General features: G+C 40.4%; 1 protein-coding gene across 1 annotated transcript in view; it reads right to left on the bottom strand.

Moving 5' to 3' along the window:
• The window catches only part of gpc5a (glypican 5a), a 108,404-nt gene that overhangs the window by 71,748 nt on the left and 17,899 nt on the right, over window positions 1-18,757 (bottom strand). The window contains exons 3-6 of the mRNA XM_079339816.1: window positions 10,368-10,828; window positions 10,046-10,279; window positions 8,829-8,962; window positions 8,610-8,735 (exon numbers count right to left, since the gene is read on the bottom strand). Of these exons, the coding sequence (XP_079195942.1) occupies window positions 8,610-8,735; window positions 8,829-8,962; window positions 10,046-10,279; window positions 10,368-10,828 (955 nt within the window). The remainder of the gene's footprint in view (window positions 1-8,609; window positions 8,736-8,828; window positions 8,963-10,045; window positions 10,280-10,367; window positions 10,829-18,757) is intronic.

Raw genomic sequence — 18,757 nt, 5'->3', positions numbered from 1 at the left:
GGAAGGGATCAGAAATCTGAGTGTACAAGAGTGTGTGTGTGTGTGTGTGTGTGTGTGTGTGTGTGTGTGTGTGTGTGTGTGTGTGTGTGTGTGTGTGTGTGTGTGTGTGTGTGTGTGTGTGTGTGTGTGTGTGTGTGTCTGCACCCTAAAGCGTGGAGCTCCACCTGCTGGTTAAAGAGCATCGCAGCAGCATTAAAACAAGGCTGAGGCACAAAGATTTACGACTGTAATGACCACAGTCATTTGACTGAATGGGCCTATAGCTCTGCCAGCAGGATTATTTATGGATGGAGAGTGTGCATTAATATGTGAACTGAACAATAGGGAGCCTACTGTTAGACTTTGATGCAGTATTACAAGGACTTTTTTACTATAAGCACATGTTGTGTGAGTTTGGCGTTATTTATTCTTAACCCTTGTCTTCATTCAGTCGATTTTTGGGTCGAACAGATCTCTGCTCTACAATATAACCAATTTCTTTTAAAATACTGCTTTTCTCATATTCTGAGTTTAAATCAATAAGTCAAAAATAAAAATTGAAAGTGGTAACTCTTTCACTTGCAATAAACAGGGCTTGGATACTCAATAAAAATGATGAAATAACCGTGATTTGTGGTTCATATTTGACATGTTTTATGAGCTAGAATTATAGGGTTAGTTACCAAAAGGGTTTCACCTTATGGTTTATAGTTTCATTATATAAAAAAATAGTTGAAAAGAAAGTTATTCAGGTCTCAGCGGGCCGTGCTGGGCCGTGCTGTGAAGAAAGTATTGTCTATTGAAGCACATGTAAATCATACTGCACCTTTCTATGGTAACATGTTATCAGTTCAAAACGCTGCATCATAAAATGTGTAAAATAAGGATAAGTCTCAAGTTAGTAAGACAATGAAGATGTAAAACATTGATGTCAAACTTTGAAGAGGTCACGACAAGCGGAAAAAAGTGGAGAGTCTTTATTATTCGACACAAGCGGCCCCCTGATTGGAACACGTTGTGGATTTTGCAGCAAGGCTCCCTCTGACATCCCTCAAATGAAGAAGTGTGTTTCCTGAGCAGGCTGGAATAACCTAATCTCTTGATGCTTCTTCACTGGATTCCTATTAGAAGAGCTTAAAAGCTGTCATTTCTGTTAAGCCCGGCGAAATCACCTGAGTGTCACATCTAGCGTGTGGATGGAAAACAAAGGAGACAAATGAGGACCAATGAGACAGATATGTAAATAACTAAAGAATCGAGTGAGGAATATGAAATAAACATAGGAGAAGGTAAAAAATAGATCAAAATAAAAAATGTATTCCTCCATTTATAGAATCATTTTCTTTGGATCAGTTTCTCTGCTCACTGCTCACACAGAGAAGAGGCCTGCAGAGCTCTTATTACCATGTCATTAACCTCTTCAGGATTAACCGGGCAGGGAGGGGTCATAGTTCAGTGCTCAGACACCCACTCCAGCATGAAGGGTGGCCTGTAACAAGAAAGGCCACACTCTTATCTGCCCGCCTGTCTTCAAGCATCTTTTTCAAATCATGTAAAAAAAAAAAAAAATCCCACCACAGCAGTGATCCCTCCATGTTAAACTCCAGAAGCAGGCAAGGTCAGTTGCCTGATTATCGTAGAAATAAAAAAACTGTTGTACTCAATTAGAAAATGCTCTTTGAAAGAATAAACACAGAGCCAAACACCTGGTGTGTGTTGGCAGCCGTGAGACAGACTGCAGGTGGGGATGAATTAAAGCGAGTCTACACCGGAGGAGGTTTTCATGAATAAAACATCACTCTTTTTTACTTGTTCAGGCTGTAGCTTTTTAGCACTGCTATAACTCCTGCTTGTTGTCCCCTATTGGCAGGAAGTGTGGGGGGAAAAAAACATATTTCTAAATAGATTTTCTTATGATTAGACGTCAAACTGCATTAGGAATCAAATGTGTGGCAAGCGAAAAAGAAACAAGGCTCTCTGTAATCCCATGACAAATGCATTTTTATTTTTATTTTTTGCCTTTCTCAGTAACTGCAACAGAGAAACAAAGAACAAACTGGTGAGTGTGTGTAAAATGTGTGTGTATGTGTGTGTTGATACAATGAATGCAGCTCATGGCTCATGGCAACCTGCCATTACTCCAGTGTGTGTATCCATGACGGATGGAGGAGGCATGTGGGAACGTGCTAACCTTTTTGCCCTGACAGGGACAGTGTCTCCAGCCAAAGAAGATCACCATCACTGAAACACTTTGACGGATGATCCCCTGTTTTATTCTTCACCTCTGGCTGTCCAGAAACATCAATCACACAAATGTTTTAATCAGTCTTCCTGCAAGACGAATGTTTGTATCTAACAAACCCCCCAAAAACCTTTACCGCAGTAAACCGAGCTGAATTACAATCCTCCGATACTTAACACGATATCTGACTTCTCCCAGAATTTACTTTTAAAAACGTGAACCTGTTTTTTAAAAATTGTTTTCTAATCTCTTCGAAATCCTCTTAATAGTCTATAAAACATTTATTGGTTCTGCTCCTGTGTATATTTCCGGCCTGCTCACAGTCTACAATCCTCAGGTCATAAAGGGAAGATCTGTTAGTCTTGCCCAAAATCTGATCAAAGATCCAGAGTGGGGGCCTTAAGTTACTGTGGTCCCTCTCTCTGGAACAGGGGTCTCCAACCTCTCTTCATCTGAGAGCTTCTTTGAAAAAATGAAAGTGGCCAAGAGCTAATTGCATCACATTGCTTGCATTTTTTTTTTACACAGTACACATCAGCTGAATTAAAATATTGTTTGTACAAATTGCAATAAGCCAATGCTTATCAATAATCTTAAGTTCACATCAAGGTTAAAGAAAAAAACACAAATATTTTTACACTTCTTATTGTGCCACATAGTGAGCTATGCTACTGAAAATTCACATCAATGTCCCAGAAAACCTTACTGCTTTACACTTGTTTTAATGAGCCAAATATTAGTAGGAAGAGTTGCATTTCTTGTCATCGGATTTATTATTATTATTATTTTTTTATTTTTTTTTTTTTTTTTTACAAACTATAAGCGACCCTGATCTGAAAGAAACTACTTGCTGACCTGAGGGCCATCAAACTGTCACTACTAAACTCAAAACTTACCCCTTCTTTCAAGCATATGAATAGTTACTCTTTTTTATCCTTGTTTTGTTCCTATTTTGATTAGAATTTGATCCTAATATTTGTGATTGTCGAGACAACTCTGTTTTTACTGTCACTGTAAAGCACATTGACCTAACCTGTAATGACCTGTCATTTATAAATAAACTTTCTGTTCTATTCTCATCTCAATTAACTAATTGTATTGAAACTAGACGTGGCAGATGTTGCTTTTTTTGATGTGCCCGGGGAGAAACGTCAAAGCACCTCGACATCGCCAGTCAGTTCAACTGAACGTTTTAGCTTCATTGCAATCCTTTCAATCTTCGTTCAGTCTTCTTTGTTCTGTCTCCATTCATAATCAGCTAAAATTTCATTAAAAAGTTTCGATAACCATCATGAATGTGTTAAGTAAGGGCTGGTTCCAGAAGGACAAAGCAGGTGATGTAGTTCAGGTTTTAAAAAGAAGTTCTCAAAAGCTCCAATGTAGTTTAAATGCAGGTGACAAAGAACGACTTGTGCAAAAATAATGTCTAAACTTTGCTTGAAATGTGTGAATAACTCATCAGGTCTCGGTACATCACACACATATATTTCAATTGCTACCAAAACAGTGTTCGGCTGAGATATTCAGCTCCAGCACACAAATCTCTGGAACCTGTAATGATATCCTGGAGCAAAACAGACAAAATATCGGATATTGTTTGTTCCGCAGGTATTTTAGATTGAGTCTCATTTCTCTGTTATTTCTCATTCTTGCTGTGAGCACAACAAGCAGCCTGCACATTACTTTAGTTCAATGACTCAAAGTTGGATTATTTACGGAGAAATTAGCTGTCACAAAAATGACAGAACTGTTATAATAGGTAAAAAAAAACTAATCAGAAAATTCTTGTCCAATCTGTTTTCCTTTTTTCCTCCCGGTATGAGTGTGTAAGATAGAAAAACAAACAAAGACAACAAATGTGTTTACCAGGTCTCCCCTAAAGTCAGGCTCCCATCATCTGCATTCACGGAGAGGCCGAGATGAAAGCTGCGTGTTACCCCTCTATGATGATTGTTCTTTATCTTTTTGTTTACCGTGGACACAGATGAGGACATGCATTAAATCTCTCTTAAGTCTCCATCTCCTGAGTCATGTTTTTTTGTATTCAGCCCACTTTATTAAATAAGTCAAAGCTCTGATGCAGCTCACTACTTTTAAAGACCAAAAAACAATCTGCACCAGCAGGCACAAGCCGCTGTTATAAAAGGCATCTGAGCACATTGAAATGTACAGTTTCACACACACACACACACACACACAAACACACACAACTGCACCAATCGTTTAAGGCCTCTGAGGCCTCGATAAGCCTCTGTAAATCAGCCACCATCCGGTAGTGAGTTTTATTCCCCCTCTCTCTCAGTGGATGTTGGGTTATGACCCGTAGGCAGGAGGTTATTTATTGCTTTAGTCTCAGCTTGTGTTGACTCCCAGCCACTCATCTATGGTTGGAGGCTAATAGAGAGCAGCATAGGGTTGTAGATCTGCAGGAAGCCCGCTCAGCTGCAGGGACTCAGCTCGATAGTCTCCTCCCAGCCTCATATTCCCCAGATTCTTAATGTCTCTCTATTCCTCAGCTTTCTGCCTCTACTTTCTTTTTCTGTAATGATCAAATCAAAATGGAAACCTGCGAGTGAACCTGAGGTGAATGAGTCCTTATCAATAAGTGTTGAATGAGGAGCAGAGAAAGGAGGGTGAAGAGAGCGAAGAGGAGGAAGCCTGCAGACCAGAAACATTTCCCCGAGCCTGCTGGCAGAGATGCCAGACAGCCTGCAGCCTGCTGCTCTGCCTCTTTCTCGAGCACAACACAAAACATCTCTATTCTCTGAGACAGCTGCCTCCCCCTTGTAATAGAAACTTGGGATGATACGTAGGAAAAGAAGGAAAAATGGAACAAGCAAGTAGTCAACTGGATGGAGTGATACTTAAACCAGAAGTTGGTCTGGAGCTGCCTTGGAGCCCATCAGCTATCTGAAGAGCTGATGAGGATATAAACTCTGGGAGTGGTGGAGAACTTTCCAGGACGTTTGGCGTTGCTGACAGTTAGCAGTAAAGGAGTTCTGGCCAAGACTTCCTCTTATGTGCATTGCTTTTGTTTACAGTGCCACTTCTCAACTACTTGAGTTGTTCGAGTGGAGTTGGTGTTTAGAGATTACGTCTATGAGGGGATGGTTATCTGCACGTCATGAAGATATCTGTCTAGAGTCATTAATTAAAGCGTCATCTGATAAACTCAGAGGGGGGATGGTTTGTATGACAGAAGCTTTATGAAGCCTTAAAATAGAAATGCAACAAATCCTTTTAAAATAGTTAATTTCTCTCTAAAGTGAAGACAGCAAATGTTAATAGGATCAAGAAAAGTAGAGAGAGACATCTATTTTAAACTACAAACCAAAACCTCTGCTTTCCTTGTTTTCTAAAGTGTAGGATAACCCGTTTAGCCTTAGCTTTGATCACTTCAGAAAAATATTATTCAACTATTACCTTACTAGCAGTAATAATAAATGACGAAACAGAACACTTTAAATACCAAAAATCTTGTCCCGAGCCAACAGATTCTCTATTTTCAGTGAAGGACAGACATTATTTTAAAATCAAACATTATTATAAAATCTATGTATATGACGTAATTACGAGACTAACTGGATTGGGTATCATGACAGAAGGTCTGATCTGGTGCTGATCTTTTCAATCCAATTCTATTTGACTTGACACGCGCCAGACCTAAGTTTCAGCTTATCTTGAGGTATTTTGTGCTCGTTGTATTCTACAGCTACCTACAATATGTAGAGGCCGAAGTTGAAACGAGTGACGGTATGATGTCAAAATAATAACTAATCATGTTTGCTTGCATTAGCTGTGACTTCATGGTGTTCATTTGTTCTTGTTTTATACTGGAAGTGAATTTTTCGGACCAATTTGTTGCTGCATCTAAAAGGTCAATTCGTTCATCATAATACTGGTGAATTTAAAGGATTATTAAACAAAATGCTGCAAACTGCACAAAAATCCATTATTTTAATAATCCTGTATAGCTCATATTTGTCTTAATTTCACATAAAATAAGGATCCTAGTCTCCTCCATACAAAAAGGGCATCCAGTTTATAAAATAAACACAGCTATCTGATTGGTCCTCTTGATTCTCTTGATTAGCCCATAAAAAAGCCCAGGAATCATTATCTGGAACAAAAAGGTCTGATCTATGCATCCCTATCTAGTACGACCCCAGGGCTCTCTCTCACTTTCTTTCTTACCTTCACACAGTAGCTGTGAAACAAACTGAACAAGGCTGTCATCCTTCACAATGCAGCGTCTAACCCAAACTGGCAACACAAGCCTGAGCCTGGTTTGAAATACTGGCCTACTTGCCATTTCTGCAGTGCTGACAGCAGCTGACAGTTAAGAGGAACAACCACAGACTGAGGATATATGAAGGGGTCCTTGAGTGATGACAGCACAGCTAAGATGGAGAGTGGTGATGTAATGGAGACAGGGCTGCTGACGGATACTACGAGAGAGGCCAGTTTGTCTGCGGCGGTTCAAAACCATTCATATCCAAGATCTATGTGTACAAGCACCAACACTTAATAGAATAATTCTACACCTGTGTCAGCTTTTTGTGTGTGTGTGTGTGTGTGTGTGTGTGTGTGTGTGTGTGTGTGTGTGTGTGTGTGTGTGTGTGTTGTGTTGTTTTAGAGAAGGGTCAAATAGTGTACAAATGGTCGGCTCATGTCTGCGGCTGAAAAATAACTTGATCATACTAAATCCATTTCCTGGCATGTTATCTTATTTCTGTTAAACTTGTGGCTTTTTTTTATCATTTGAGCATCCTGACTTGTATATTATTTTGAAAGAAAAACAACAATAAGTCTTAAACGTTGTTATATGAGGAAATAAAACCATTTACGATTCCGTCTCAGCGTTGTTGGGTTTTTTTTTCATCGAGCAGAAACCACTGTTCTTCTTATTGGGTCCTTCCCCATTAGGACCCACATAGGACAAATAAACAATTTACACAGTCTTATTTAAAACTCAGTTTTGGTCTCAATTATGAATTCCTTTGAAAAAAACACTGGGGGGATACATGTGTTTTAATCACCCATTTTGATTTCAATTAGACATTAGAATTAGTATGGCAGATTTTACTTGAACTGTAGCTGTTTGCGAGGAAGCTAGGCTTCAAACCTTTAAGGTATGATATGGGACATTTTAAACATTAATAAATAGATTTTACAAAATAATGGATAAATAATGACTCTTCTCATCAAAACATCTATCACCATGTTATCTTTTTGGTTCTCTGCCCTGTGTTCACACTGAAGGGGCAAAACTTCCTTCAGTATGTTTATGTCAGTAAAATGTACAAACATTTTTCTGACACATGAAGTTCCTCATGTTAAACCCTTTCTGTTGAACAGTTAGCTCTGCCACCACATGGGGGAAATAGACAGCCCTGCTTACTGAAGTAGAGACACAAGACTTTTCGTCTCTGAGAGACCGTTGCTAAAGTAAAGTCGTTCTTTGTCACCTGTAAAGTAACATTAACTCTGAAGGTCGCATATCATACATTAAACTGTTGTTTTGTTCATTATGTTATGTCGTTTGGAATATGTTCAAAAGCTGGACATGTTTCAACAACTAAGAATACCATTAGAGCACCTCTTTGTTTGCTGCTCGTTTGTTTAGCAGAAGTTAGGTGGAGTCTGCATTTTCTATATTGCAACTATCACCAATGGGCTTCATAAAACTTATTTAAAAAAGCAATTAGTGACAACACTGAACCTACGTCCATGCAGTCTTTGTCTTTTTAAGTTTCTGTTTCTCTTGAATCCTTTTCAGAAAAAAGCACTGATACAATTTACATCGATTTTATCAATAACTCGAGAGCAACTCGAGCAACTCGAGAGCTAGTAATGTTCTGCATATTCATTTATTCATCCAGGTATCTGATATCAATGAAGATTGGATTTATGCGTACAAAAAGAGTATTCCTAAAGGGGGGAAAGAGCTGATGGAATCATCTGATCTGAAAAGAAGTCCTTCACTGTGCAGGTTTGTTTAACTGATTTTGTGACATGATAAATCTATTGTGCTGGTGTCGGAGCGACAAAACAAGTACAATTCTCTCTCCCTGTCTTTCAGGTTTCATGTTCAGATTTGTTTTAGTGTTAAAGTGTTTCTGTGAGGCTGCTGGGTTCTATGCTGAGGTTATTTTTCACAACTGCTGGCTTTTCTGCTGGTGGGCAAATAATCATAGGGTAAGGTAGGGTCTTTAACAACATGATCCAGTTTAAGTCCAGAAGTAAAACAGGAAACATTGTTTGAGGCACAAAAATCTTGATAGATGGATGGATGGATGGATAGATGGATAGATAGATAGATAATCTACAACCCTTTGCTGCTCTTATTTAATTCATCATTTGTGTTGTTGATCTGTATAACACAAACCTTTTTACAATGTCCGTCCCATTCCAGCAGGAGAGCCCATCACCAGAAGCCAGCTCGCTCACACACAGCTGATCTGCCAGGCCACCGTAGTACGTTCGGTAGAGACGTAAACTGTTCAGGAAGTCCCTGAAAATGGAGTGAAATTATGGCTTCAATGAATCAAACTCCTTAAACGACACAGCTTTCTAGGCGCACATCTGTTAACGTTCGCTCACTCACCTTCTTTTGACAGCGAGCGAGTCCCCTGACACTCTAACATGGCCTTTTAGAGGGAGGGATTCTCTACTGCTGCTGTGCTGGATGCTGACTGACTGCACAGGCTTCCTGCTCGCTTGGCCACACAGTCTGTGCACCTATTACCCAAAGAGACCCACACAGTTTTAAGTCTAAACACTGAGGGAAAAAAACATGCATTATTAAAGGCTAATCTGTAATCTGTTAGTTGTGTCTGACAAATAGTCCCTCATTTAGACGTTTGAGTGACAGCTGTTTACTCTAAGGCTATTAGTGCAGCCCAGCCCAGCCTATCATCTCCTATTCGTAATGTAAAGCATGTGCGGTGTGTTAGGCTGCAGTGACACTAGACAACCACAAGATGGAGCTGTTGGGTCTTTGTGAAGAATTGAGATCTTGTTTTCTTCAGGAAAAGAATCCGGTGAGAGGTTTCATAACAAGTGAATGTTATGCTGACAGAAAGTGATGCTATTACTTTACGGTTAGATAATCTATGGAGTTTCTGGTCCACCTGGGTCTGCCCCATTGATGTAATTTCTAAAGGGGATTGATCTAACCCGACTAACGTGTCTGTAAAGCTGTCAATCGCTGGTCTTCACAACATGTATTTATCTGAGAAGTAGCTTGAAGCTGGAACAGAAATAAGACTTAAAATCTTTCTATGTTGAATAAAATGATTTAGTATCTACCTCTTTTTTTTATCTGTCAGATTCATAGGTGGTTTTCACTGCCTCAAATCTTTCATTCAGGAAAGGGTTTTTGGAGGTAGCAAGAGAGCATATCAAGGACAGGACACATTATCAAGCTTTTCATTTTAGGTAGGCACTCAGTTTTGTGAGTAACACTAACAACTATAGAAACTTCCAGGAATATTAATGACTTTTAGAAGGGTCTTGAATTTGTTTCATAGAGGGAGAATATTTCACCTCTGGTGGATTTTTGAAGAGCACTGTGAATGATCAAAATCTGTTACACAGCCTGTATTTATACAACATGCTCATAAGATAATGTTTATCACCCGTATACTGCTTTCAACCAACAGTTTGAAAGCATTATTATTGAATGATATTATAATAATATTTTTGGTTCCGATCGGGGGTGGATTATGTAGAAGGATTCAGGATGTTACACTGTCATCTGTCTTTTGGCATATTGCTGTAATATCTCCGCTTAACTCAATCTATCTATAAAGTCCAACTGACCTGTGCTGAGAGACGAGGTCCATTTTTCTGAGCGTGTCCGACTGCATCATGAAGCAGCGTGTGAACTCCCAGCAGCACTTGTTCTAAATCCTGGGGTCCCTGCATCCGCACTGACAGGCCCTCAAGTGAGCGAACAAACTCCCTCCAGTGAGCATCAATCTCCGCCATGCTGGCCAGACAGCCGCGCATCACGTTCAGGCAGTACCCCATGCAGGGCTTGGCCTGGGTTAATCCCTGTAGAGAAAATGACTCTGAGATCAGTGGTTCCGGTAAAGACTGTCATTAAGTCTGATGGATAAACTTCAGAGACATGCGTCTGTACCTGGCAGTGAGGACAGTAGTGCATCTTGAGCAGGGCCCGTCTGCATTCTCGGCTCAGCTGCAGGTGGTCGGTGGTGTTGATGACCTCGATGCCAAGGTGCAGCGCTTGAAGAAGAAGCTTCCCAGAGACCCCGGAGCGAGCGATCTGATCTGCCAGGAGTCCTGGCGCTGCACCGAAGGGTCGCACATCCCGCCTCGATAACCTGACACACTCAGCGTAGCCCGATGAGATGTCACTGAGGCCGGGGTTGATGAGGTGATTGTAGACCAGCGGGAAGAGAGAATCGAAGAATCTCTGCACCAAGTCATCAACGTTGAGTTCAGAGCCCAGCAGGAAGAGACCGATGTCGGTGAAGAGTTCTTGCACGGGGCCCACAGCCTGATCAGCCATGGTGCGGTACGACTCGTGGAGGATGGTGTTAGTGTAATTCTCTGCCTGTCTCATCAGGACCTCGAAGGTCTCTGCAGAATGAACAGCAGAAGAAGAGGGAGACAAATGGAGAATTAGCTGATTTCTAGCTGCTGCATGAATCTGTCAGAGCAAATACAAAACATTTTCCACTTGTTATACATTTTGGATGCAAGGAACGTCCAGGAAGTAGGGCTCTGGTTTTGAAAAACTGTTTTAACCTTTACATTGTCCTTGCTGTGTGTTGAGAGAAAGAAATCCAGAGGCAATCGCCTAAATATTCTCTTTCTGGCAACACCAGAAACCAAGACTACTGTAGTGATATGAACAGGGGTATTCAATATGCAGTTTGTACTTCCAGAGAGGAGAAGAGAAGAGAAGAGAAGAGAAGAGAAGAGAAGAGAAGAGAAGAGAAGAGAAGAGAAGAGACAGATCTTCAGAGAGAGAGAGAGAGAGAGAGAGAGAGAGAGAGAGAGAGAGAGAGAGAGAGAGAGTGTCTTCAGGGGTCCCAGCAGGAGTTGCAGCCTCCTGCGTCTTCTCAGAATAGGGAGCAGAGAACGTGCGGCGAACTAATTTGTTCTCTAATCAAAAGCTAAACTGAAAGAACAAAAAGGGGGAAATGAACAAAGAGAGTGGTTGCTTTAACATGAACAGACATACAATGTGTATATATAAATATATATATATATATATATATATATATATATGTCTGTATGTATGTTTGTATGATGTGTGTATATATATATATATATATATATATAGTATAAATACAAATCATATACTGTACATTGTTAATAAAACAAGCCCTTTTTCCACACCAGCGTGAGTGGCTTTAATGACGAGAGGAGAGAAACACTCTGTGTCCTGGGAGTTATTGCAGAAAGAACAAGGGAAGAAAGGAGACGAGAGAACAGTTGAGAACTGTAACAGAAGATGGCAGAGGTTAAGAGACTGAAACAAGGGAGAAGAAATTCAAAGAGCAGGCGGAAGGGAGAAAGGAAACAGTCAAGATTACTTCCTCAGAGAGCAGGCCTTATTATAATGTCTTTCATTTACACACAATGCACATGTTGAAGGCATTGCGCCTGCCATTATACAGCATGCACACATAACAGACTCCATGTTTGATTCTTGCTTTCAACCTACAAACCTGTATCCTAAGAAGAAGATTTTCCCGCTAGTGAATGTTTTCATCACAATGAAAGTTAATGGCAAGCAAACTCCTCTAAGAAGCACTGCTGAAGATATTTCTCTCTGACAAACTAAAGCTTGGGCTGCTGCTTCAGGAGGAAAATGTGTTTCAAGCTGTTGCTCTTTTGTCTGCCACAGCAGTGCACCAGGCGCTGTCAGCAATATCTCACTTTGCTTGCTCGTGTGTGAGAGTGTTTGGGATTTTTAAAAGCAGTTCTTTGAGGAATAATACAGCATTATGGCATCCAACGGTGATAAAAGCAGTTTTCTCACAGAGCGCAGGACGATTATTTTTCCCCCCAACATGTACAGTAAAGTATATATATATACTGCATATTTGTGTTGGAAATCCTTGAGGGATGATGTGAAAATATGACATTGAGACTTTTCCAGACATGAAGCAGTGACTTCAGCCCAGTGAAAATAATGTTATACCAGCTCGCAGTTCTCCCTGTCTCCCATTTGTCTCCCAGCCTTTGTCCTCCCCCCCCTGTCATATTTAACTGTCATTTTGTATTTTTGCATTTTGTATTGCATTTACTTTACTTTTTATTGACACTTTAGTTTCTTTGACTAATTTTAACATAGCTGCACTGTCGTTCATTTGCTGCTCTGTGTGCCTTTGAATACACAAATACAGTTTTTTGCATTGAATTGAATTTTTTTGTCTCAGCTAATACCTGAGCCGTGGCCTTTCTCCCATCATGTGCTGGTCATGAGTTGTAAAGAAACAGTCAGGGTGAAGCCCCAGTGCTGCCTAGGGGGGCTGAAAGTCTGAGAGGGGGGTAAACCAGCGTGATAAGAGCTTAGACATTCAAGTTCTATACACCACGCAGCGACGTGGAAAGATTGACCGAAAGCCCCCTGGAGAAGGTGACGGCGAGGGGGAACAGAGAGGGGTCGGACATACCACAGAGGTACCAGGATGTGAATCTTGATCCCAGGTCTTGGATGATCTCAAGACTCTTGAGTTTAACCAGATCTAAGACTGAGATGTTTGTTTACAAGAAGGAAAAGCTGCACCTCCTACACAGCGAGCTCTCAGGTTAGAGAGCGGCATGAAAAACAAAGCGAGGATGTGCAAAGACCAGAGTGGCAGCTGCGAGGGTGCAGAGTGGGTGCTGTGTGTGTCTCTGTGTGTATAGGAAACAGACAAGTGACGGGGAGATAAACACAGAGACAGAAATATGTGCTGCTGGAGTACAGTTAGAGATTATTACAACCCTCGGGTGTATGCGAGGAAGAGTAGGTAGACTTATGAAGGGTCCCACAGGGATTACTGTGCGTGCTTCAGGAAGAGGTTCACCACATTAGACTGTGGAGTTAATGAATCCCACCTGTCAAACCACATCACAAATATCTGTGCACTAAAAAGATTTGGTCTGTTTTTTTCGTCTCTCTAACCAAAATCTGCTCATGTTCCCTAAATCTTGTCATCGACTTGCTTACAAAGTTTCCTGTCAAAGAAGGCACATGTAAAAACAGCAGGGATAATAAGATGATCAGTAATTTTTCTCTCTAAACAAATCTTCTGTGTCAGAATAAGAACACCCACACAGAAGCTGCGAGCTGTCCATGCAGCGATAATGACATTATTTTTCATCAAAGAGAAAGTGTGAAGCAGTGTCTCTCACTGGGAGGCCACCACCGGCAGCCAAGCTTCTGGGTAAGCCTGAGGACGGAAATAACATGAGGCGAGAAGAGAAAGAGAAAGAGTCAGCAGAGTGAGAGGGAGCCAACGAAGGAGGAGAAGAAGAAGCTAGATATTTTACCGTTCTGAAGAAGTATGATTCAAGCCCTCATCGGACGCTGTTCACATTTAAAATTAGGTCAAATATGTTTCATTAAAGCTGCAGTGATCTATATGTTCATGTTAACATTGGATCAACTGACTGTTATATAAAAAACACTGTCATATTAAATCACCCGACTCTGCAGAGATTAAAGTTAAGCTAGGACAAACTAGTCACTACAGAAGAAAAACAATAAACCTATCTGCCCTGTTTGTCCCCTCAAGGAGGTTTAATTGTCCTTGCCTTTTGTTTGTTTTCTGTTGTTTGTCTGCAGGTTTATACACAGCGTTCAGGAAACTTGGGTGAAAGGTTTAGAAAGAAAGATCCTCAACTTGCCATGTTCACCGGAAGATTTTTTTTGAAGTTGTGAATTTGTTTCTGCTTTTCAAATTTGGACGTACTATGTGGACAAAAAAAATCTGATTGCACACATATGTGTGAAAATAAATCACAGCAGAGCGAAGGTGCTGATGCTTCAGCTTAGTTAGCACAAGATATTTTGAGTAAATAAATAAACAACTTAAGACTACAGGTTCCTACACTACATGTTTTTCATGCCTACCTAGAAGTCTATAGAGAGAGGCTGTGGGTGTGGTTCTGTTCAAAAACATCCCATAATGAGGCTGCCACAGTGTGCATGTGTTGCCTGTGTGTGTTCTGAATGTCAATGACCCGGCTGATAAGAGGAGAGCAGACATGTTTACATTTCTATCAGCAGGCGGACCATCAAGAAGAGGCCGAGCCTGCGTGATAACGAGCACTCTCAAACTAAGGAGTGACTTCTCGCATTGTTTCAGAGGAGCTGCTCTGCTTTAGTTTACCGGCAGCTGGACACACTCAGGGTTTCAGAATTAAGGAGTGGGGGGAAAAGTCAGTGGGTTGGACTTTGTGTTTGTGTTAATCCATGATTACACTTGCTCACTTTAAAACAAGTTTTTAATTGCCTCACCTCATTTTTAATTAATTTATTGTTTGAGAGGAAAAACAGCAGAGCAAAAGACCTCCAAACATGAGCAGCTGTGTCTGACACAGTTTGAACAGCAGCAGGTGTCCAGCTGACCCGGACAATGACGACAAAGACAGATAAGGAGTGCAAAGACAAGACAAACAAAGAACAATGATACGAGTTAGACAAAAAAATTCTTCACAGGGGTGGCTTAAAAAACAAAAAGACGATATTTAAAAGTGGTTAGATGTATTCTTAGCACGACAAAATAAGCTTTTTATTTATTTATTTAGTTGATGCAAAGAAGTGTTTAGCTGTTTTAAGGCATTAACTGAGATGTTTGACGTTTGAAAGTTCTGTTTATTGTTACAATGTGATGGTTAAAATCCTCTATATTAGTTTCAATCGTGGAAAAGGGTACAGAATGTCGAGAAAGAAATGGGATTATATTACAGAGGTTTGCATATAAGGACAAAATTTCAGAAACATTACAACATGAAGGTTTCCGTTACAATCTTCTGCATGTTCATCTGCACTTTTCATTTTAAATGTGCCGCTATACAAACTGCATTTCATTCACGTTGGAAATGTTTAGAAAGAAGGGGAGAATGTGTAACTTTGAATCCATCATTCAGCATCATATTAAGAGGCCATTGCAACAGGCCACACATCACCTGCAGGGGTTTCTCTCTTGCCTGTCGACATTAGAAACTAATTCTAATAAATCAACAATTAATGTTTGAAAGCTCTGCTATCACAGGCCATCATCATCCAGATATATTGACTATCACTTAGCAATAACAAAGCCTCTTCTGTAAGATTCTCAAGCAGCTGAGCCTTTCTCCATGTCTAAAAGGCTTTTAGATCTGATCCCATTTTCTTCCTTTCTCCCATAATTGCTGCTCTTCTCATTTTCTCTAACATCAGATGATCTGGTTAGCTGTGACAGCGGGAGCTAACCAAGTGATGAGTTTCCCTAATAGTCAAAGCAGCTTGCAGTCTGCACTAAAATGGAAAAACCTTATATTTCACAGCATTATCATATTTTCTCTATGCACATCTGCATATTATTTGTTCAGAAGGGGACATGTGACGTTCTTACATGAAGTAAGCAGATTAAAGGTCAGATGCAGAATCAAGATGATTAGCTATCAACAAAAAAATATATATTTACTGCAAAAATGGCATAAACAAAACTATAATGGGGTATATGTAGTGTAAAAACGCTTTGTTTTTATTTACCACTAGAGGGAGACATTTTTCATTTTAATATAGGTGGGAAACATGTATTGCATATTCCACCTTTAAAATCTGCCCACAGGCTTATAAAAACTATACTAGACAATATATCTAGATTTCAATTTACTAAATCCCATAAGGTACGTTCAACGTGTCAAAAAACATGATGAGATGACATTTTTAAAATAGTCCCGTGGTTGAAGATTCACAAAAAAGTCGCATCACTTTCTAAGTAAAGGAAAATCAAAAGAAAATAATGCATCGTTTAATCTGATTAACTGAGTCCAGTCGTCTACCATCGTAACGTAAGGTCATCCATATTGTTGTTGGTGTCAACCACACTTGATCACATAAAGCAGGGTCAACATTGGTTTAGTTACATAGATTTAAGATCCGCCTTGTGTGACTTCTTGGGAGCATTACAAATCATAAAATGTCAGATGTGGGGTAAAAATCACAAGGTCTTCTGAGCTCTAAGTGGTTCAATTATAACTAAAAGATAAGTTAACAGCTTTACAGCCAACAGTACATTAACAAGGGGTTAAAACTTGATTGTGTTCAGGTTAGAATGAGGTTTAGGTCAGGTAAGAAGCTGGGGAAAGCTTTATATAAATGACTGTCCTCACAAGTATAGTGGTGGTATAGTGTGTGTATAGTGTGTATGTGTGTGTTGATATTCAAAGGCAAGTGATTGAGGTAAGAGATCAGTCAGCTGGATGAGAAAGAAGACAAGTCTTTGTTGAGGGCCCCTTTAAAATAGAAAGAAAGAGCAGACACTCCTGCTGTCCCTCTTTCTAACACACACACACACACACACACACACACACACACACACACACACACACACACACACACACACACACACACACACACACACACACACACACACACACACACACACACACACACACACACACACACACACACACACACACACACACACACACACACACACACACACACACACACACACACACACACACACACACACACACACACACACACACACACACACACACAAAAGCACTGATAATACGAATGTACTTTAAATATCTCTATACGCACTGTAATGTGAGAGCAGATCACATCACTGTCAGCTACTTCTGTTTGAAGCTGTTTGTGTTTCCAGGTCTTGTCGAGCACTCAAATGCCAGCAGCCGACCTCGGCCAATCTGTTGAGCAACGCAGTGATGGCTTTTATTAATGCGATTCATCCTCTCTGAATGACTGCGACCACAACAGAGCTGCTCTGTGACATCTGATAGGTTGCAGAAAAGGCCATCCTGCATCGAGAGAGGATGAGTCAGTGGCTCTGCGGGTTCAGCTCATCCCCGGGAAGAAAAAAAAACACACACACACACACAAACACAATGAAAGAAGAAGACTTGCAGGGTGGCACAGTCAGTACAGTCAAGAGGAAAATATGCTCTTCTTGTGGCATATTAGGGGATGAAAAGAACAGGCGCATGCTTTGTAGTGCCAGGATGGAGTTGGATAACAGTGTTTACAGCACAAATGTTTGTGGTGACTAAAAAAATAGGAACGGTCTGATGACTGTATAAAGCAGAAAGATGTTTGGCAAAGGAACTGATTGTTTAACCCTAATCGTATTGTACAAGACAGAGTGACATGCTTTGTAAGGTTTACTTTATGGGTCCAAAGTATAATGAGGACATTTTAGCCACTTTTGTAGGAAGTTTTCCAGAAAGTCTGTGTTGACCATAAAGAACATTATAACTATTTTTTTCCTTATTTAAGTGAACTGCATCATATCATTTCATTTGGCTATTTGTCTGTCCACACGTTTTCTTCAGCAGCAAATCTGCTGTCCTAAGACTCTTTAGTTCAATTCACAAGTCCAGAAGATGATCAGAACAGACCATCATATACCTTTTCCCTCAATATCTCCATATACTTTCCTGCGCAGAACGTCCTAATTCCATATACATTTGAGAGTTAAATATAAAACAACAGGGAACTTCAATACAAAGGACTGAATGTGCTTTGGAAATGTGCACACGTACGTCTCTTTGACTGCTGTTTTATTTGTCCTAACATAAAGAATTTACTTTCAGGTTGACTCTATATAAATCCCCATTGCCAAACAATATGTGCAGTTACTTTCGATTTACCTTGTAATAGATTGGGTCTATTTCCTGCCTTCCTCTAAAGCTGTTAACTGAAGGTCAGCCTGGCCTGACCGAGTTATACTAACAAACTAACACACTCTCAAGCTGCTGAGTATAGAAGGTGAAAAAAAAGCCTCCATGTAGTCTCTGCAAGAGGCAGCTGACACATTTACAACATTTAAGCACTTATTCATCAAAATCCACTGAGTGCAGGACTGTCAGGGCTTTGATAAGAGTTTTAAGCAGCTTCGCTTTCTGAGCATAATACACTTCCACATGAACATGTTGGTTTGTGAGTTTGCAACACAAAACAGAAAGCAGGTTTGAGCTAAGAAGGCAAACAGACAAACCTGACAACATCTGAAGAAGACGACCAAGCTGAAGCTCAGAATGCAAATAAACATGGAGGGGGGAAAAAAACAGAGGCGAAAGAAAACAAGATAAGGTAAATGAATCAGACGTGGCTTTTCACAGAGCATCACCATAGACACAGTAACAAAAACACACACAAACACACATGGCCTGGCAGACTGTCCTGATTTAGCAGGAGATTGAGCACAAAGTGTCATTCAGTGTACGTGAGTAAGCTCAGTGTACCTGCTGACTCTGAAACCACAAAGTACGGGCCTTTTTATGCGTGTGTGTGTGGGTGTGTGTGTGTGTGTGTGTGTGTGTGTGTGTGTG

Source organism: Symphodus melops (genome assembly GCF_947650265.1).
Source record: "Symphodus melops genome assembly, chromosome: 3".
Classification (NCBI taxonomy): domain Eukaryota; kingdom Metazoa; phylum Chordata; class Actinopteri; order Labriformes; family Labridae; genus Symphodus; species Symphodus melops.
This window is presented reverse-complemented; position numbering and strand designations above follow the sequence as displayed.